The 21,665-nt window shown below is 51.5% G+C and overlaps 1 protein-coding gene across 1 annotated transcript in view; it reads right to left on the reverse strand.

Moving 5' to 3' along the window:
- The window catches only part of GRM4 (glutamate metabotropic receptor 4), a 131,639-nt gene that overhangs the window by 102,266 nt on the left and 7,708 nt on the right, over window positions 1-21,665 (reverse strand). The window contains exon 2 of the mRNA XM_023540198.2: window positions 16,432-17,341. Within this exon, the coding sequence (XP_023395966.2) occupies window positions 16,432-16,950 (519 nt within the window). The 5' untranslated portion in view covers window positions 16,951-17,341. The remainder of the gene's footprint in view (window positions 1-16,431; window positions 17,342-21,665) is intronic.

The raw sequence follows: 21,665 nt of genomic DNA on the forward strand, positions 1-21,665 counted from the left end.
AAATGAATATAATAAATATATACAATATTTTCCAGTTGACAAAGCCTTTCTATCTCTCATCTGGCTGTGTACCTTGGGGTAGGAGAGATGAGACAATGGCTTCCTTTATACTCAAGACCATGCTTAACACAGAAAACAAAAATAATATTTTCAAACTCCCCTTTTAAAAGAAGAGTTTCAAGCCCCTCCAGGAAGAAGTGGGAGAGCTCCCTCTTCACCATCCTCAAAGATCATCCAGTAAAATTAGGTCTGGATGCATTTTACAGTTGGGAAACCTGAGGGCAGTGAGTTTAAGTGACTTTACCAAGGTCCCCAGGCTGATTAGGAGAGAAGGGAGGCACTCCCCGCAGAGAGGACAGCTTGAGCAAAGGCTTGGAGGGAGGAATGAGCATTCTATGCAGGCCTGGAGCAGAAGTACTCCTTGGAGAGCTGAAGGAGGCAAAGGACCAGCCCAACTTGACCCCTGAGCAGATGTAGAACCTGGTGAGTCACCACTTCTCAGAGCCTCAACTGTGAAATGGGCACACAAGCGTTCAAAAGGTAGCAGAGTGTGGGTGTGAAGTGCTTCTGATAGGACTGCTCACAACCATAAAGATGGAGGGGCAGGAGGGTGGGACAGCCAGTGATGGTCACCCACCCCTCCAGCCCTTGCCCCCTTCCCTGAGACATGTGTGGGATGAAGGCCCCAGCTCCCCAGGGCTCCCTATATGCAGGAAGGCCCCCTGTTCCTGCCCACCCTGCACAGAGACCTGGGCTGCCCCTGAAGGGGATCCTGGGTCCTGTTAGCCCTGCTCCTCATGACCACTACACAAGGCTACCTAGAGGCCAGATCAGGATGGGCCACGGGCCCCCCCCTTGGCCACGCACTGGCCAGCAGCACAGAAGAAGGCCCAGCTTCAAGGCACCTCCAAGTCCAGCCTGCACCCTCAAAGGCAGAAGGGCAAGGGGACCACACCCATCACAATTACAAACACACCTGCCCCTTGGACCAGCATTCTGTCTGTAGGAATTCACCCTACAGAAACGTGCAAAACAGCCAGTGCACAAAGTCATCTTCTGTGGCTGTTTGTAAAAGCACAACATTGGAAACAACCCAAGTGTCCATCAGGAGGAGACAGGAAGCAGGGAGCACTGTGCAGCTATACAAATGGAAAGCAGGCCTCATACACTGATGGAGGACCATCCCAAGAGCAAGTGTTGCCCTGGGTGGAAAGGCAGGGCATATACATGCTTGCATTCCCCACCTGTGCAGGGCCTCTGCCACAGAGACTCCAGGAGAGTGGAGCCCCCTGGAGTTGTGCAGCGAGCAGCCCCGCTTCCAGGCCTAAGAGCTCTTAAGAAGGGCACACAGGGGACAGTGGCTGCCTCCAGGGTGAGATAGGCTCGTCATATCCTTCTGTACCTCTTGAATACTGAGCCATGAGAATGTATTACGCATTCGAAAAATAGTCACCGCAAAGAACACCATGCCTCAGGTGCTCCAGGCACTGGGGACCACTGGATACAAGGCTCATTTGGGGAAGAAAAGCATCTTTGAAGGAGACCTTCTCAGGCTGCCTCCCCCACCCCCTGCCTCCTGTTGCCATTGCCACTGAGTAGATTCTGACTCATAGCGGCCCTGTAGGACAGAGTAGAACTGCCCCCATAGGGTTTCCAAGGAGCGGCTAGTGGATTTGAACTGCCAGCCTTTTGGTTAGCAGTGGAGATCTTAACCACTGTGCCACCCAGGTTCCCTCACTGCTTCAGTAACCTGAAATGTCTGATAGAGGCCAAGACTCAGGACAGCCCAACACAGGGGGTGGGGGTTCCCCAGCCTGGGAGTGGGAGGGGAGAGGATGGGGACCTCGTCCCCAGCCCCTGGCCCAGCACAGGGCTGACCAGCCAGATCCAGGAGGGGTGGAGAGGGGGAGGCAGGTGAGGAAGCTGCCTTCCTCTCCTTGGGTTTGTTGTACTTTCCTAATTGATTTTGTGTCTGTGTCACCGGGATACGTTAGGACCATCTTAGAAAACCACTTAAGCAATTTAAAATAATCAAAGTACTTATAAGGCACTTAACATTTCCTCACACTTCAGGCTTCCCATAAACCCCCTTCTAGCTGTAACCAGAGGCCTTGCTGTCAGGACCCATCATGGTGGGGAGAGGAGGGTGCCTGTCAGGCCCCACCTGACACTGTAACCCCAAGCCCCAGCAGCCTCCTGGAGGCAGGAGGCAGGACAGCCCACACACACACACACAAGCCTGCTGTGCTTGTTCTCTGTCACCTCCAGCCCTTTGTACATGCTGTTTCTTCAGCCTGCAACGCCCTTCCATGCCAACAGGCAATCCCCTCAAGACAGTTAATTCTGTCCTGGCCATTGAGTCTCTGCATTACTTGTCCCCTCCTACAGGAAGCCTTCCCTGACACCCCCACCCCTCTTACGTTGTTGCTGTTGTTAGGTGCTGTTGAGTCAGTGCCGACTCATAGTGACCCTATGTACAAAAGAACTAAACACCGCTCCATGCGCCATTCTCACAATCGTGGTTATGCCTAGCCCATTGTTGCAGCCACTGTGTCAATCCATCTCATCGAAGTCTTCCTCGTTTTCACTGAAGCTCTATTTTACCAAGCATCATGCCGTTCTCCAGGGACTGGTCCTCTTATGTAGATCCCTATTATAGCACTCACCCCAGTGTCATGAAATTACTGCCCACTCGACTCCTTGAAAGCAGGGTCCTTGGCCTCCACACGCATTTCTAAAGCCTGGCACAGCATCTGCACAAAGCAGGGGTCATAATGCATCTAAGCCTGACCAGGGAGGCACAGTCCTGATAATGCCAGCACCCAGGCTATGACAGCCTGGACATATCACAGGCCTCAAAAACACCAAGCTCCCAATACCAACAGTGACCAAAAAATGACTGTATGATTACATATGTATATGTATAAGCATACAGGTATACAGGTAGATACAGGTGTGTACATATGTGTTCACAGACAGAAGTATCTATATGGAAGTATAAGTGTGTGCAGGCGTGTATATTCACAGAAGACACAATTACAGATACTTCTCAGATATAACTAAACACCTTGAGAGATTGGTTTTCTGGGTTTAAAGGCTTAGGACCTTAGTCTCATGGGACAACTCAGTCAACTGGCAATATAGTTCACAAAGTTAATGTTCTACATCCTAGTGAGGTGAGTGACATCTGGGGTCTTAAAAGCTTGCGAGTGTTCATCTATGTCACAATTATTTGTCTCTACTCGTTTGAAGCACAAGAAAAAGAAGGAAACTAAAGTCTCTGAGAAGAAACTACTGTGCTGGACTGATAGCCTAAACGAGCCACGGCCTCATCTTCCCTGAGACCAGAAGAACTAGATGGTGCCCAGCTATCACTACAGACCGTTCTGATCAAGGCCACGATAGATGGATCCTGACAGAATGGGAGAAAAATGTGGAACAGAACTCAAAATTCTTAAAAAGTCCAGACTTACTGGACTGGTTGAGACAAGACAACTCCCTGAGACTATCATCCTAAAAGACTCTTTAAAGCTTAAAACAAAACCATCCCCTGAGGTCACCTTTTAGCAAAATATTGAACTGGCTCACAAAATAAATGAATTTACCCATGAGTAGAGTGGTCTATTAAAATACCATCTATATAAGACCAAAAGGTCAACAATTACTCTAAAGCAATGATGAGAACATAAGGGGGCAGGGAAACTAGAATACTGGAAACAGAACAACCAGAACACAATTAAAGAGAATGTTGACACATTGTGGAAAATGTAACTAACGTCAATGAACAATTTGTGTAGAAACTGTCAAATGGGAACTTAATTGGCTGTGTAAACTTTCACCAAAAATATAAAAAACAATTATTAAAAAAAACAAGCTCGCCTGTCTCCAGGAAGGTGAGGGGCTAACCCTAACTTGAGTCCTCACTATTAACATTATTCCTATTTTCCAGATAAGGACACCGAGGCTCAGAGAGACTCAGCAACTTGCCCAAAGACACACAGCGAGTGAGTGGCAGAGCAGGGAGTGGGCTCTACAGCCACACTTAATGTGCTGAACTGTGGTGCCTCCAAATGCAGAGCCAAGAAGCCTCCAGGGAGCTTGATAAAACACTCTGCACCCAAGAGTCTCTCTTAGCAGGCTAGCTTGGGCCCAGGAACCTTGTGAAAACCTGAGTTTTGACAGTGCTCCAGAGGGATTACAGTGGGGAGGACCGTTTGTAAACCAGTTCCCCTGCACAGAATACGGAGAGCAACAGGCATCATCCAGAAAAGTTCAGCATGCTTGTTCCCCAAGAGCCTGCAATTCCACTCCCAGGCACGATCTTTGAGAAACTCTCCCAGGAACACAAGGCAACACTGGCAAGAATGTTCACACAGCACTGTTCGTAAAACCAAAAAAATAACCCAGGCACAACCACCACAGAAGGATGACTAAATAAATTCACAGGGGCTGAGTCATACAGTGGAGGACTATACAGCAAAGAAAACGAGCCAAGCAGCACGTGGCAGAAGGATAATGGGCAAGAAAAGGCTGCAGAATACACACCATACAATCATATTTTTGTCAAGTTTTAATCATGCAAAAACAGAACTAAATATTATTTTTGGATATATATGCACACATATACATGTACATGGAGATGCAAACACACAAAACAGAAAACCAAATCCATTGCCATCAAGTCAACTCCAACTCATGACAACCGTGTGTGTTACAGAGTAGAACTGCTCCATAGGGTTTTCTTGGCTGTAATCTTTACAGAAACAGATCACCAGGCCTTTCTTCCGTGGTGCTGCTGGGTGGTCCAAATCACCAACCTTCAGATTAGTCAAGCGCAAACCAATCGCACCACCCAGGGACTTTGTATACACACATATACATATCTTCATTTTTAAATGCACAAGAATTAAAAAAAAGCACATACAGGACAGGTCAGTGGTTGCCTCTGAGGAGGAAGAGAAACAAGTGGGATGAGGAGGTACATGCAAGGGGCTTTGATTACATTTACAATCTTTTCTTTCTTAAAATGAAAACAAGTTTTGGTGCTATTATGGCAAAATTTCAATATTGGAGCAAGCCAAGTGGTGGGTACAGGGCGGTTTATTGTATGATTCTCTAGAATTTTCCATATGCTTGAAATACTTCATTGTGTGTGTGTGTATGTGTGTGTGTGTGTGTGTGACATACACACCTTGTGAATAGTGAAACACCTTCATGTCAGGCCCACACGGAAGTTGCTGCTCACCTTCAATAAAATGAAAGGCTCATTTGTGAAGGCCGTGTACACCCCACTTCCTGCTGGAGCGCCCTCTCTGAACAGATAGTACCCTGGAAGCCCCCCACACACACATACACACCCATTCTGAACCTCAAAATCTCTGCCCTGGCTGGGACCTCCACCAGGAGTCCATCCCTAGGGGTTAAGCACTGCCCTCTCTGGCCGCTCTGGGCGGGGGACACACTGGATTCCCTGACAGCTTCCAGGCCTGAGCTCAGAAGGAAGGAGGCGGAGGTGACTCTGGGCCTGAGGGGAGGAGGCTGTACTGACACAACCCCTCTCCCCTCTCCCCTCTGCGGCCCCAACAGAAGTTAAAGCTGCCCATCCTCTCCCAAAAACCACAGTCCCAGGGGGCCAGAGAATGAGGTAAGTGCTGCCTCTCTTCACCCCGCCGCCCGGACCCCAGATACCGGAGGACCCATTAGGGCCACTCTCCGCTCTCGCCAAGGTGAGGGGCAGTGCTCAGCGGGCTCCCTTCCTCCAGGATAATTCAGCCATAATGAGTTTTAAATTCCCCCAGGCCCTGGCAGCGACTCTGAGGCCTGTTTCCACCCTCACTGCACCTGCGCTTGGCTGGGGGCAGAGCTAAGCACAGCACACTCCTCCAGGAGCACCCTGGGGTATCTCTCAGCAGACCCCAGGAGAAACTGAGACCTGGATAGGACTGGGGTCCAGGAATGTGGGGACGAAAGGAGGGACAGGGAGGAGAATCCAGCCTCATCCTCATACATGAACACACTTCACAACAGCTACTGCTGCTTCAGTGTCTATTATGTGCCAGGCACCGTGCTAGTCACTTTACATAGTCCCATTCGAGACTCAACAACCACCTTGCCCATTTTATAGATCTGGAAACTCAGGCTCAGAGAGGTTAAGTGACCTACCCAAGACCACATAGCCAGTATGTGGCAGAGCCGGAATTTGAACCCATGCTGCCATTTTCCCTCTTTGACACAGGTACACACCCTTGTGACTGGCCTGGCCTCACCACAGTCCTGGGAAGGACACAGAACCAGTCCTCATCATGCCCATAGGCAGGGCCAGCAGAGATCAGAGCAGCGCCAACATGTGCCCGAGGCCAGGCCACATTTTCAAGGGGAAATTTCTGGGGCTATTGGATGGCTCCCTAAGTTGGCGGAGGGGTGTCTGGGTGAGTTGGATGCCCACAAGGAAGTATTCAGCACTGAGCTTCCCAAGGCCATAATCAAGGTGTCAGCCAGGTGGGCAGACAGGTGAGTGCCAGGGTGGGCACAAGGCTGGGGTAACTCTGGCAAGGAACAGGTGGGTTATCAGCCACTTCTGCCTCCTACCCTTAACTACAGGACATCAGGCATAGGACTGCCCCATGTCACCCAAGCAAAGAGAGGCCCAAAGACAGAGCCAGAGAGAAGAGCCTGAGAGGGCCCAGCAGGAAAGAAGAGATGAGAAGGCAGACATGAGAGGGAAACAGAGACAGCTCAAAGTCAGACAGAAAGAAGGAAGCCTGAAGCTGGGGAGAGATGGACAGGGAACAGAGGGCAAAACTAAGGGTGTCACTGCCCCCCCATATAGCTTCCAACCATGAATTCGAGGCAGCCATGGAACAAGGAAGTGAGGCCAGCTTCTGCCTTCTCATCACCTCACCCCAGCCCAGACCCACCAGAGAGAGTGGCAAGCTTAAAGGTCAAATGGAATATAAAGTAGAATTTGCCTTCTTTTCATTTCTAACATGTCTGGGTCATAAAAAATGGTAGTTTAAAAAATTGAGAGAAAAATGAAAAGCACACCGCTCATTTGGGGGTGGGGGCGGGTATGGTGGGTTTAATCCTTCAGGCTGATGTGACTCCCACCCCCTTCTGCCCCCACCTCAAGCACAGCACTCTGTCACTCAGTTCAACACCTAGTCCCAAGGCCAGTGGCTCCCCTGACTTGTCTGTCTGTCTCTGGGCCAGGCACTGGGGGTGGGTATGACCAAGGGAGTCCAGTCCCAATCTTGCCCTCTACATGCCCATGGACTGTAGGGAATCCCAAGTGTGCCATCCAGACACCCACAAGCCCAGGATCATCTCTGCCCTTGGAGGTCAGGAAAGGCTTAAAAGACTCAGCCCATCAGATATCAAAGGGGGCATTCCAGGAGGGTAGCAGAGCCCAGGTGAAGGCTGGTCAGTGGCCAGGCAGGGCCCACGCAGGCTGGAGAGATGACTGGAAAGGCCGCTGGTGGTCGCACAACATGGAGGCCAGCCTGCACCCCCTCAGCCAAAAAGCCTGGAAGGTAAGGAAATGGGGGGCACGGCTGTGGAAAACAGTTTGATGGTTCCTCAAAAAGTCATAGGACTACCATATGACCCAGCAATCCCAATCCTAAGTATACACCCAGAAGAAGTGAAAGCAGGAACGCAAACAGAAACCTGTACACCAGTGTTTACTGCAACCCTTTTCACAATACCCTAAAGGTGGAAACAACCAAAATGTCCGTCAACCAATGAATGGATAAGCAAAATGTGGTATATACACACAGTGGAATATTACTCCGCCAGAAAAGGAAATGAAGTCCTGACACATGTCACAATATGGATGAACCCTGAAAACATCATGCCGAGTGAAATAAGTCAATCACAAAAGGACAAATACTATATGATCTCACTTATATGAAATAAGCAAATATATAAATAGAAACCAAAAATTCTTAGTGGTTAACAAGGGTGGGAGGGAGGGGGAAAGGGGAAGTTTTCCCTCAGAGGGCACTAAGTGTATGTTAAAAGTGGTAGAACAATTTGCAAAAGGAGAGCAAAAATTGTTGCACAACTTGAAGGATGTAATCAATGTCACTGAACAGTACATGTACAAATGGTTGAGTTGGTGAAGGTTTTGTGTATATTTTCACCACAAATAAAAAAAAAAAGTGGGGGACAGAGCTATCTAACCCAATGCCGTCATTTCACAGAGAGGGCAGCAACCTGCCCCAGTCACAGAGTCTCAGCAGAGCCACACCCAGAATGGTAACACCCGCTCCCAGCTGTGGGAGGCTTCAATGGCCAGGGGATCCACAGCCCTCCCCCATGACTGTCCCCCACAGCAGGCTGCCTGACAGTGTATGGACTGGGAGAACCCCCAGGATGTCATGCAGGTGCCTCTGGTACACCCGCCAGAGCCATCCCTCTGCCAAATGCCAGCTACCTGCTCCTCCCCATCGCCGACTCCTGCCCTTCGGGGCTCAGATCACACCCACAGCCCCTCCCAAGCCCCACTGAATGCTGTCACAAGAGAGGACGAGCATCAGTGAGCCCCCACTGCGTGCCCGCCACGACCTGCTCACCTCCACATTGCTCTCCTCCTCTCTCTCAGATGCCACACCCTGAAACATACCACACACGCGGTTCTGCCCTTTTTACCGATGAGCAAGCTGCAGAGAGGCTTGCTGTCCCCTCTGTCTGGAACTTTCTTCCTCCAGGTATGCACTGGGCAACCCGCTTCACTCCACTCAGGTTTCTGCACAGATGTCCCTTCTCCAAAAAGGCCACCCCTAACCATCCTGTCTAAACTGGCATCCCTCTCCTCGTTGCTCTCTGGCCACCTCCCTGCTTTGTGCTGCCTCAGTACACTGCCCCCCACTCCCATCATATGTGATGTGTCTGTTCACGGCCTGCATTCCCCCTAAACATGGAAGAACATGGAAGCTCTGCCAGGGCAAGGCCTTTGTCTCTTCAGTTTCCTGCTCTATGAGGGTCACTTTCAGCTGTGGTTCTCCAGCTAGAGTGTATACTGGTATTACCTGGGGAGCCCAGTTCCCAGCCCAGACCAATTAAATCTGAATTTCTGGAGTGGGGCACAGGTACCTGGATTTTTTAAACTCCTCAAGTGATTCCATGGAGAACCTCTCTGTGGCACAATGCCAGGTACAGGGCAGCTGCTCAGTACACATTTATCGAATGAATGAATTGATTTTATAAATGGGCAAACCTAAGTCCATGTGTGCGAGAGGGAGCCAGAAGCCAGCAGTCTCCAACTTGAGGCCCCCTAGGCTCAGCCCCCACCTCACCCCTCTACAATGCTGCACTCCTCACCCAGGGGCTCTGTCAGCCCCTACCTGGGCTGCAGGAGGCCCCCAGGCAACCCCCAAAGACCTCTGCTCCCTCCTTTTTATTCTGCCATAATAAGCCCATTTGCCGATCCAGGCACGCACACCTGAAGTCCTGCCTGCTTCCATTCCCAAACCTCCCGTAACCAGCGTCCCCATCTTCAGAGATGTTCTGCAAACCCAGGTACACCTCAGAGGAAGTGGGGGCATGAGAGCTACGTTTGGGAGGGGGTGCCCCAAGAGAAGCCAGGTCTGACTGGAGCATATGGACAAACCCAGACAGTCACCCTCAGCAAGATCCACTTCTAACACCTCCTCTTCTCCTTCCCCACCCCCTCAGAGGCCTGGTAGCTCACAAGTTCTCAAACATCCATCAAAACCTGTTTTGGTAAAAACAGCATTCCCAGAGCCCTTAGTAAAGGCTTTGCATACATCATCACTACTGCCAGGTGAAGACAATCATGCCAGTTTTACACATGAGTAAACTGAGGCTTGGAGAAGTCATGTGGTAAGTAAATGTTGGGTCAAGTCTTGAACCCAAGGCTGTCGAATGTCCAAGAGACAGAAGAGCAGAGTGGTGAGGAGGGTGGTTCCAGGCCAGACAGCCTGGGTTTGTATGCCGGCTTCACCACTTACTGGCTGTGTGACCTTGGACAAGTTGCTTAGCTTCTCTGTCCCTCAGTCTCCCATCTGTAAAATGGGGATAAAAATTGTACACCTGCCCCAGGAGGGTGCTGTGAGGGTTAAGCTCTTAATACAATGTCTGGCACAGGATAAGTGCTATGTAAATAGTGATTATCCCACTTCAGCCACCTGTTAGGGGAGGTTCCTCATTCACACACACCCCCGAACATTCATTGAGCAAGCCCTGTTGGGACCAATTTCTAATAACAGTCTAAAATGGCACGTGGGATACCATTCAACAGAGAGCAAAGCTTTTAAGTGAAGGAATTTCATAAGCCCGTGAGGAGCGGGAGAAGGTGTTTTGGGTGAGGAAACACATCCAAGTGACCCTGGGATCTCCAAAGCAGTGAACACTGGTGGACACTGGCTTGACCCAGCCGTAAGGTGGGCCCCGCCACACGCAACCCCAGAGCCAGGAGCTTGTGGAAGGATCGGGAGACAGATCCCGGACCATGGCTGCTCTGCTGTTGCCGCAGAGTATTTGGTGGTGTCAGAGGTTCCAGACATCTCACTTCCATTCCCCATTCCTCCATGAGTCCATTCAGCCAAGATTCCCTGGGGGCCGACCCCCACTGGCCGGGCATCCGTTGGGAGTCCTATAAATCAGTAAACCAGATGCCCTTGAATCAACTCATGGTCAGAGTAAAACTGTGCTCCATGGGGTTGTCAATGGCTGATTTTCTGAATTAGATTGCCAGGACTTTCTTCTGAGGTAACTCTGGACGGACCCAAATCTTCAACATTTCAGTTAGCAGCCAGGCGCATTAACTATTTGCACCACTCAAGGATTCAACAGCGAAGGGTTTGGTTTGTAGTGGAGCAGTTCTACTCTGTCCTATAGGGTCGCTATGAGTCGGAATCGACTCAAGGGCAGTGGGTTTTCATTTTATAGGTAGAGCTGATAGCCTAGAGCAGGGGTCAGCCAGTGTCTGTCTTGTCTACTCAATTCTGTGTTTGTAACTACTGTGGCTATGTTCCAATAAAAAGCTTTACTTATGGACACTAAAATTTGAATTTCATATAATTTTCACATCATGAAATGTTATTTTTCTTTCTTTTTTTTCAACCAGTTAAAAACATAGACCATTCTAAGCTAGTGGGCCATACAAAAAAAAGGTGGTGGGCCAGATTTGGCTCATGGGTCTAGAGGCGGAAGCAAAGAGCAAACAAGCAAACAAATACATACATGGATACAAATTATAATGCTTGCCACGAAGGAAAAGAACAGGGCAATGAGAGAATATTCAGAGGCAGGGGAGCTTCTCTGAATAAAGGCCATTTAAGTTTACAGCTGAATGAGAAGGATCTATCTTCATGAAGAGTGGAGAAAGACTATTTCAGACAGAGGCAACAGCAGGTGCAAAGGTCCTGTGGTGGAAAAATAGCCTGGTGTCTCCAAGGAACATAAAGAAAACATTATGGTTGGTGTGGAGTGTGCCCAGGAGAGACAAAGGGATGTGACCAGGGACACGGAGCAGCCCAGGACCTCTCAGACAGTCAAGGAGTTTGAATTTTAATCTAAGAGCAGTAGGAAGCCAAAAAAAAAGTTGAAGCAGGGGTGTGAGCTGATCTGATTTAGCTTTCAGAAAGATCCCTCCTGAATGAAGGTTTGGCTGTGGAAAAGTAGGGAGAGGAGAGAGGAGGCTTCCGTAATGGTCCAGGCAGCTGGGGTAAGAGGGGGCTGAGAAGTGGTCATGTCCAGATGTGCGCTGAAAGTCGAGCCAGCAGGATTTGTCAACAGGTAGAATGTAGGGTGGAAGAGGGAGAGGGTGGCCAAAGATGCTGCCCAGTTTTGAGCATGGGCAGTTCTACTCTGTCCTATAGGGTCGCTATGAGTCGGAATCGACTCGATAGCACTGCGTTTCTGGGGTATTGGAAAGATGGAGCTGTTGTCCAGGGAGACAGGGAAGATGTGGATTAGTGGGGGAACTCTGAAGTTCCTCCTGGCTGTGCCGTGAAAACACTTTGAAGACTCAAAAGCCGCATCCCCCAACAAAAGATCCTATGTTATCTAAGCCACAAAGTTTCCCTAGGAGCCCTAGGCACAAGAGGCTGTCGAAGAAAGCGCCAGGCAGGTAGCGTTTCTTTAGAAGAAGGTTTACGCACCTATAGACCCACGTGGGAAAAAAGAACTCACAGGGCCAGGCTGGGGGTGGCGCTTGCCTGCTGTCTGCTGGCTGGTGTCCCTGTCCTCTCTCCTGCCTGCCCCTTCCTGCCTTCCCTCCACACTACTCCACACCCCCCTCCCAAGCCCCACTGTTGTGACAGTGAGAAAACTCCCGTTATCTGAAAGTAAATTGGCTACACAGTCTCAACACTCTGAGCATGGAGCTCATGGCAGGGAGACACAAGAGGCCCAGCAGATGGTGGGGGCCTCTCTGGGATCAACCACAAAGGTCACCGTCTGTCACTGCCCACCCACTCCAGCCTCTTCTGCATCAGTGGAGTCTCTCCTGCTGACTTATGGCCCAGTGACAAGCTGTGCAATGACATTTCCTGTGGGCTGACTGTGTGCCAGGCACCGTGCTAGGCCTTTCCCGGGCATTAACTCTTAATTCCCATACCTAGCTTATAAGGTTGGCACCATTATCATTCCCATTTTATAAATGAGGAAACTGAGGCAAAAGGCAGTTAAGCAATTTTCCCAGGTGGTCAGACTCCAGGCTATCTGGGCTCCAAGGCCCAAATTCTTAACCACCATTCCGTATTGCCTCCCCTTTTCTGAGACTCAGTTTTCTCCACTGCAAAATGAATAAGGGGCTGAATGAAATGATTTCTGGGTCCCTCTGAGTCCTTACCTGTCCAGGATTTGGAAACTGCTTCCTTCCAGGGTCTTTCCTTCCAGGGTTCTCCCCCTACTCCCAACAACGGCTGCTCTCAAGCAACAAGGAAGAGATCTTGTTGACTCATTCACACTACGGGGTACGTGACTGAGATGAAGAGCGGGGGAGAGATAACTGGTGGAGAAGGGATTCAAGTCCAGGCCTAAATGGCTCCAGAACTAGGGCATTGTACAGGCCATGCTCCCTGGGTTTGGGATCCCCTCCAGAAGGTTTTCTATGCAATCATCAATACTCCCCATCCTGGGAGAACAGAGGCAAAATGAGGATGGAAAGCGGATGGGAGCAGGAAAGTCAGGAATACAGGCCATCAGACCCATAGTCATAGTCTTGCCAGAGTTGGGGTTTCTGGTCACCAAAGAAGGCCTGGGTTCGTGTCCCACTTCCAACTCAGTTTACGTGGGCAGGCAGTCTGGAAGGAGTTAGGCCTGGGAGCTCGGGATCTGACTTGGTTTCCACATTTGTAGAACAAGGCATTGGCCCCTTCCAGCTCTGACAGCTGTGAGTTCTGCCCACACCCTAGCCCTGACTGCATCCCATTAGCAATCTTCAGGCAGGAAATCACCCTGTGTACCCCTAAACCCAGAGCTCCTCTCTAGCTATGCACCAGAAATCCACCTCTTTGGAGGAAGGAAAACTGTAATCACAGCCTCGGGTGCCCAGTTCCCTGCAGGCCCCATTAATCACCTCATACGAGTGGGGAAAGTGGATAGGGCCACCAAGGTGCCCTTTGAAATGGATACCTGCCAGCTCAGGCCACTCAGGCCAGAGTGGCGGGACTCCCTCCTGCCCCCCCATGCCCCTCTCTCACCCTCTCCTTCCTGAGGCTCCGCTCCTGACCTCCCTCCCCAAAGTTCAATCTTTTTGCCTCTGTAAATGGCTTTTAAGTTTCTCACCCAGCCTCTCATTTCTTTCAGTTTAATTATTGAGGAGCCCTCTTGTCGCCAGCCTGGATGGAACATTAACGCTGTTAAAAGGGACCCAGGGAACAGAGACCACAGCCGTCTGTCTCCCTCTGACACTCTCCTCATCTCTCCCCACCTCCCACCCTCCCTTCCCTTCCCTTTCTTCACACAGCCCCCTCCTTCCCTCTTCTCCATGGATCCTCTCACTTATGTCTTCCCCAGGCCTGCCTCACTGCTCTGCTGCTCTCTGTGCAGCCTGGAGGACTCCCAACCCCCTGCCCAGCCCACTCCAGCTCTCTGGTCTGGGGAGGCCCAGACAACACTGAGACTGTGGCCACGTTCATATCTGACCAGATGGGCAGAGGATGAAGACCACCTGTGAGCCCCTGGGCTGTTAAGGCGCTTGGGCCCAGCCCTGCCACCCCCAAACTTCCTGATCCTGGGGGAATTATAGCACAGAAGTCATAGCCCTCTCCCCTATCTGGGGCACTAAACACCTCACCCCACAATATCTGTGTTTCCAAGAACACGCATTAAGGCCTAACGCTGACAGTGACTTTTCTCTGAACTCTACCCTGTGCCAAGTGATGGGCCCCTCTCAGCCCGTGATCCTCTTCGCCTCCCTATGCAGTGGGCATTACCCCCTCTGGGAGATGGGGGCCCAAGGGCTGGGCTGGGCTGTCTTATCATCCTTCTAAAACACTGAGAGTCACAAAAGGTGTTTAATAAACAGCTCAGATAAGGAGAATGCAGCATCCCCTCAGTGGTCTGGCCTTCTCAGAGGGTGGAGGGGCTGTGCCTCACCCTGACAGAATGACAAGGAGTCCCAGGCTTATCCCTGATACTGGCCAGCCCTGGCTGCCTGGCCTCCCAAGCCTGGACCAGGAAGGCAGAAGTGATGACTCAGCTGTCGCAAGTTATCACTAGGCCCTGGCCAGGGGGTTGCCAAACCCTGGGTCTCCACTCCTCACTGCAGATGGAGCTGGATGAGAGGACTAGACCAGGCAACCCTTTCCCAAACTGCTTCCCCAGTGAACCCTGAAAGACGGTCAGGAGCAAACACAGGCCCCCCAGGGATTGTTCAAATTGTCCATTGTAAGGGCACAATTTCCTTCAAGTCTCCCGCTTCATCCTAAAACCACATACAAATGTTGCATCCTTCATAAGGCATCCATTTGTTTTAAAATTAAAGTAGTGTTTTCACCCAGCTCATTAGGTAAAACCAATGCTCCAGGAAGAAGCCCTCTATGTGAGAGCCACATGGCACCACCCTCACAGTCTGGGAAGCCCAAGACCAGCCCAGACATTGCAACAGGACCACAGGCCTCCTTTCTGCACCCCCACACCGGCCCAGCTTCCTCTCCTTCCACCACTATCTCCGCAATCCCCAAAACTCAAACCTCCCTTACCATTCCTCCCGCAGGCCCCAGAGACACCCCAGATACAGATGCATCTTGGGAGTTAGGCTAATGGGTTCCAGAAAGGGTCCAGATGAGAAGAACCCAGCCTTGGCTCTTCCCACTCTGCAGAAGGCCAAAGAGCCTCTCTCAGCCCACTCCATAACTCAGGAGGCTTTGAGGAGAAAGAAGAATCAGCTCCAGAGGCCAAGAACTGACACCAGGGCAGGCAAGGGGGGAGCTCAGGGACCTTCTCGGTGTGTCCCTTCTTCTCCTCTCTCCATCTCTCTCTCTCTATCTCACACACACACACACACACACACACAAACACACACACGCGCACACACTCAACGCAGAGCAAATAAGGCAGGCTCCAGGAGAGGAGCGGGCACATAATTATTGGTAAAATGCTTGTAATGTTTTTCTCTCTACCCGGTAGCTTTCAGTTGTTTTAGCAGCTTAGCGAAGCACTTGGCTCCAATTGAATTGCAAATCAGCAGCTCTTGCCCCAGGAAGAGAGGAAGGGAGGCGGCGAGGAGGGGGCAGGGAAGGAATCCAGAAGGGAAGGGAGAAAGGTGTGCAGGAAGGAGGGCAGGAGGGAGGAAATTCAGAGAGGGAGGCTTGGGCACTGGCACCAGAAACCTGACTGCCTGCTCCCTCTGGGCCTGTTTTCCTGTCCTCATCTCCATTCCCTGCAGGTCTGGGAGCCCTACACTCTGCCCTTACACTCCGCCCAAAAAATCAGGACACAGTTTCTAACCACGATCTTAGGGTGGGGGGGGGGGGGCACATGGTGTTTCCTCAACCACCCAAAAGAAAAACATATCTTCCTTGGGAATTGCAATTGTTTGAAAACAATGTCAAAACAAAAGTCTTTTTCTTGCCTACAATCTCCAGCATTCACGTGCCTGTTTTTATCTATCTGTCTACCTTTTCATTTGTCTGTCTGCCTATCTCCTCCCTTCTGTTGCTCTCCAGCACCTCCTTATCCCTCCACCAGGATCACAATTCCCAGGAGAGGGGTAGAGTTGATCCTGGAGCTCTGGGCGACTGGTGCTATTTCAGCACCATGGTCAGCAGTACTGAGCTGGGTCCCTCCCCAACGCCTTCACTCCACTGTGCTCAAGCTATAACCACAAGGTTACCCCAAGTTCTCAAACACTGCTCCAAGGGGAAATTCCCCACCTGGAGTCTGGAAGAGATGAGGAGAAAGGAGCTGGCTAGGCCCGTTGGTGGGAAAACACCCGAGGCCAACAGGCAGGGCACTAACCTTGAAGAGGCGAAGGATATTGGCCACCATGATGGAGATCGAGCTCCCTGAAGCACCAATGACCCCCACCACACGCTCAGGCTTGGTGATGATGGGTGGGCCGCCACTGCCACAGCGGACCTCTGTGCCATCCTTCTCGATGAGCGCCTGCACAAAGGTCAGTGACTGCTCCAGGGCATGGGTATCCCTGGAGCAGGTGTCCAGGATGCGGGCGCCCAGCGTGATGTTGGGCAGCAGGTCCGGGTCATTGTTGATGCGGTCCAGAGCAAAGAGCATGGCCTCCAGCCGGTGGATGCCCTTTTCCTTCTTGAGCTCTCCACAGGCCTTGCCCTCGGAGCCCCGGCCGTGCACAGGGAACAGGCCACCCAGTGTGATGTCCCCATCTATGCGGATGGAGTTCATGTGGGGGTGGCCTTTGGGCTTCCCCAGGGAGGAAGGCACCCAAGGGCCGTAAAGGCTGAGAAGCAGGCAAAGGGGCAGCCGGGCCCACCACCAGCTGCAGCCTCTCTTCCCAGGCATCTCGGAAAGCCCTAGAGACCCATGAACGGCAGGTCCCACTCCTAGCCCTGGCAGGCCCCTGGCTGCACAGCCTGGGTGCACCTGGGCAGTGTGGCCCCCACGAGTCTCTCCAGAGCAGCTTTAGCAGCAGGGTGGCTGAGGGCGGCCGACTGGGTGAACCATGCTGGTGTGCTCCCCCACCTCCTCGTCGTCCTGGGGCAATGCTCAGTTGCCTACAGGATCCATGGCCACAGGCAGCAGGGAGTGGCTGGGGCAGCAGCAAAGCTTTGGTCGTTGTCCCCACGCCCTGCAGGCCAGCTCTCAGTGGATGACTGTGGAAAGACGTGTGCACCTAGCTTTCCATATCTTGGCGTCAAGGAGTAAGCAGCTTCAATCTTCTCCTGCTACCAACCTTAGAAGGGAGAGAGAGAGACAGAGTATCAAACAGAAGCCCAAAGAAGACATTAGCTATTCTGATCTCTCTCCAGGAGCCTAAGAGAGGGAGATGCTAGAGGTTATCTCCAAAGACTGTACAAATCTCCTGAACTTGGTTTCCTCCTGGCTGCTGCTCAACTCTGGTTTAAGTGGAAGCACTTAAGGCAGAAATAAGGTCATGTCTGAAGACTTCTTAGGCCTGTACCCACTGCCATGGAAGCCCAGGCATCAAACTGGCTTGGGAGGAGGAGGGAACTTCCTCAGCACTCACCCACACAAAGGAGCAGCAAGAAATTGGTCCCACTGAGCCCATTGCTGAGCAACAGGGGTTACAAAGCCATTTTAGAGATGAGGAAACTGAGGCCTGGAGCAGGCAAGCATCTGTCCAAGTACCACAGACAGCAAGCAGCAGAATGTCAACTAGAACGCACGTTTCCCAGGTCCCAGCCCTGAAACTAAAGATGCTTTGACTCTCTGGAACTATGAGATGAGGATGGCAAAAAGGTTCCCTCAAGAGGAAATCAGACTGTGAGGCTGTGGTTCCCAATATCAGGTGGGCTGGGGGCTACTCACTCTAAACACCAAGGGAGGGCCAGAGAAAAGGCGGTGCTGTTGGGGGTGGGGGTTTTCTTCCTGAATCAGGTAGTACAAGGTGGACCCTCCCACTTCCACATTTCCACTGCAGCTGCCCAACTACCCCAGGTAAATCTGGAATCTCCTCAATAACGGGCAAGCCTCCTTGACTCTTGCTAGTCCTCCCTCCCTCTCCCTCTTTCTTTTATCTCTTTATTTCTAGCTTGCTCTTTCTCTCTCCCCCCACTTCCTCCCTCCAAGAGTGGGGCTCAGGGGTTACTGGCCTGAGCTACCCCACATTATCATAATCATCCTCATTATGATTGTAATTGTGATTAAATATTTGTCCGCAAGTAGAGGAGAGAACACCAGCTCTTCCTCGTTCTCACTGCTAATTTGGGCTAATTTCCCCTGGGAGTTCCTTCCCTCACCCCAGCCTCCCTGCTAGAAGCCAGCAGCCTCCGTCCCCTCAATTTAGGAGGCCACAGGGAGAAGGGCTGGATGCTGAGTCAGGGCTTGGCTGGGGAGCCCATCCCAAAGTCCCCTTCCCCAGGGATTTGTCATATGAAGGCCTACAAGGCACTTGCCTCTTCTGTACCTCAGTTTCCCCAGCCAGTTGAAATAGAAGCTTGAGTTAGGATTGGTTAGACCTGGTGCCTCCATCAAGGCCAAGTAGTGATCGGTCTCAGAGCAACCCCCACCCTCTCCCCACCTGTAACTCCCCCAACAGAGGCTATTACTGTTCCTGTACCCCTGGCCCCTCCTTTTCCCCAAGGAAGAGGAGAAGGTTCAGTGTCCCAGAGTCTGGCCTCCACTCCTAGGCTTCTGTGGCATATACCTTATGGACTGACATCTCATCCATCCCAGCAAAGTGCTTTCTCCCCTGTTAGCGCCTCAGAGGCCAAGAATATGGCTACTAAGTCTCCTTAGCCCCATTCTGCAGGTGAACCAGTAGCTCAGAGACAGCATATAACTCTCCCAAAGTCACAGAGCAAATCAAGATGGGTCCAAGTAAGCTGGGCACCAGGCACACAGAGGCAGCTCTGAGGTGGCCCACAAGGGAAGCTTTCTGTAGGAGGAGGTCTTAACACCACCCTCACCCCTGAAGCTAGGGGCCCGTGCTTTGGGGAAGGCTTTAAGAGCTGTTAAAATACAAGGGAGGGGGGACCCTACATCTGCATGGAACTGTCATCACACCTTCATGCGAATGAGTTTATCAGATCTCTTTCCAAGATAGTAGTGCAAACAATTAAACTACTCAGCTGCTAACCAAAAGGTTGGAGGTTCAAGTCTACCAGGGAGAGCTCTGAAGAAAGCCCTGGCCACCTACTTCCAAAAACTCAGTCCCTGGAAACCTTATGGTGCACAGTTCTACTCTGACACACACGGGGTCACCATCAGTCCAAATCCATCCGGTGGCAACTGGCTTTTGTCTCTTCTCCCCCCACCCCTAGATGGTGTGGGGAGGGAGATGATACAGGGCAATAGGTCCTGATGCCAGGATCAGGCAAGACAGAAAAGAGATAGTGGAGAGGCCACAGACAAGTATCAGCCCTGTCATCGCCCTGCTGAAGGTAAGGCACGCCCCCTCCCTAGTCCTCAGTTTCAGAATCTGTAAAATGGACAGGTTGGAGTAAAATCCAGTCTGGGGCCCGCAGGGGCAGCTAGAAATGCCTGAAGTCATTTTTGTTTCTCACAAGATGGGGTGGGGGAGCCACCTACTAGCCTGCGTCCAGGAAGGCGTCAGGGATGTTAAACATCCTGCAAATTGAAACACCGTCTGTCCAAATGCCAAGAGCACCTGCCCCGTGGAGAAATGATAGCAAATGACAACACATTATCATATACTTGTTTTGAGTGCTTTCCGTACATTTTCTCATGTAATCCTCACTTCCCTATGAGGTAGGTGGTATTTTTATCCCTGTCTCAGAGATGAGGAAGCTGAGGCACAGAGCACCTGAATGACACATAGCACAGGGCATGTAACTTGTCCGGGCTGCCTCTGCCCCTCACCTCTCCACTCAGCTGGCCCACAGGGTCTCTCAGGCCCTGTCCAGTTCTACCATCCTGTAAGTTCATGAGTGGTTTCCATAAATTTCAAATGGAGGAGTTCTTGGCATCAAGACAGGCTGTGTGCAAGGATACAGCAGGGCAGATTCAAGCTGGGAAACCTATGCACAGCAGCTTCTAACAGTCTGGCCCCGCTCAGCTTCCAGATCCTTCAGGGGGCTCAGCACTGGCTTCTCCTTGGGGCCTGATATGCCTGGGCTGAGAATGTGAGTGCGCACACACACACACACACGCACACACAGAAGGACAGAGGCCACATGGAGAAGAAGGCCTCATGGCGGAGAAACGTGAAGGATTAGAATGGACAGCCCCAAGGACTCAGCCCTGGCCAAGCTGGTCAGATCCCACCTGAGGCCCAGCTTCTGGCCACAGGGGTCCCACCCCACCACTCAGTCCTACCAGGCCTGTCTTTTCTGAGCTTCTCCAAAGAGCTGGGCAAACCGCGGCCTCTTTTAGCTTCCTCTCCTTCCTTTGATGGTGTAACAGGAACAAGGGAAAAGTAAAAATACCCCGTGAGTGAAAGGAGCCACTAGGAGCAGAGCTGGGGGTAGGAGGGAGGAGGGGGGCTGGTAAGGGAGGAAAGAGAGGAGGCTGAGGGGTCCTTCTCAAAGTTTCTTCCCTTGCCCTCGGACCACCCCCCCAACAAATTCCAAAATAGGCAGGAAAGCTCAAACCTAGGACAGCTGGGGGTAATTCCTCCCCAGGTGACATCGCCGGGAAGACTAAGGCTCCAGCCAGTACCCACCGGCCCCAGCTGGCTCTCTGCTCCCTTTTCTCTCCCCGCTTTCGCTTCTCCCTTTCCCTTCATTCTCTCCCAGTCTGGCTCCCTCTGCCTCTATTTTCTCTCTGTGTCTTGCTCCCGCTCTCCCTAGCCCTGTCTTTCCTTTCCCCTCTGGCCTCCCTCCGACCCCTGCAGAAGAAGCCTCGGGGAGGACACTGCTAGGCAGGGAGAGATGGAAATGGTGAAGGCATAGGGATCAGAAGTGGAGGGGAGAGGGCTCAGCCATTTCCACATAGCAATAGTTCACTGGCCAAAACAGTTTTCCAGAATGTTCTCTTCAGTGAGCAGAGATGCAAGGAGAACTGGGGGACAACTGGCAGATTACCTCCTCCCTGCCCAAGCCCAGCCACTCCCAGAAACCTGAGATGAGCATTTGCATTAGTGCCCCGTAGGGCGGGTCCCCCACCATCCCGTCGGAGGGCATCTCTGCTGATTCTGAGGGTCTACATGGAATCTGCCTCAGTGACACATTCCCGATCTTAACAATCAGGAATCCCATGCTTTGCTCATGTCCAACTTAAATCCTTCCCTTCACAACCAGGGCTGGAGCCAGACAGAACCACAAACCACAAAACAACCAGATCCAAAGAGAACTACCACCGTGACTTACTAAACCCCAAATTATTTTTACTGAGCTCTTTTTTACTTCCCCCCAAACTGAAGAAACAGAACAAAACCTAAATACCAAAATAGCTGGCAGAGTCAGATGGAAGGACCCTGCACTTCGCTCGTTCTCTGGGTCAGTTCCCACAAGATGGGAGGCTTGAGGACTCTCAGGCTCCCAGCTCCTCAGCACACCAGACTCCCTGGGTTCAGGAAGAGAGCCTGGTCCAGAGAGGGCAAGAGCCTACCTGAGATCACTCAGCAGTCTGGGGTA

This window comes from Loxodonta africana, chromosome 1 (assembly GCF_030014295.1).
Source record: "Loxodonta africana isolate mLoxAfr1 chromosome 1, mLoxAfr1.hap2, whole genome shotgun sequence".
NCBI lineage: Eukaryota > Metazoa > Chordata > Mammalia > Proboscidea > Elephantidae > Loxodonta > Loxodonta africana.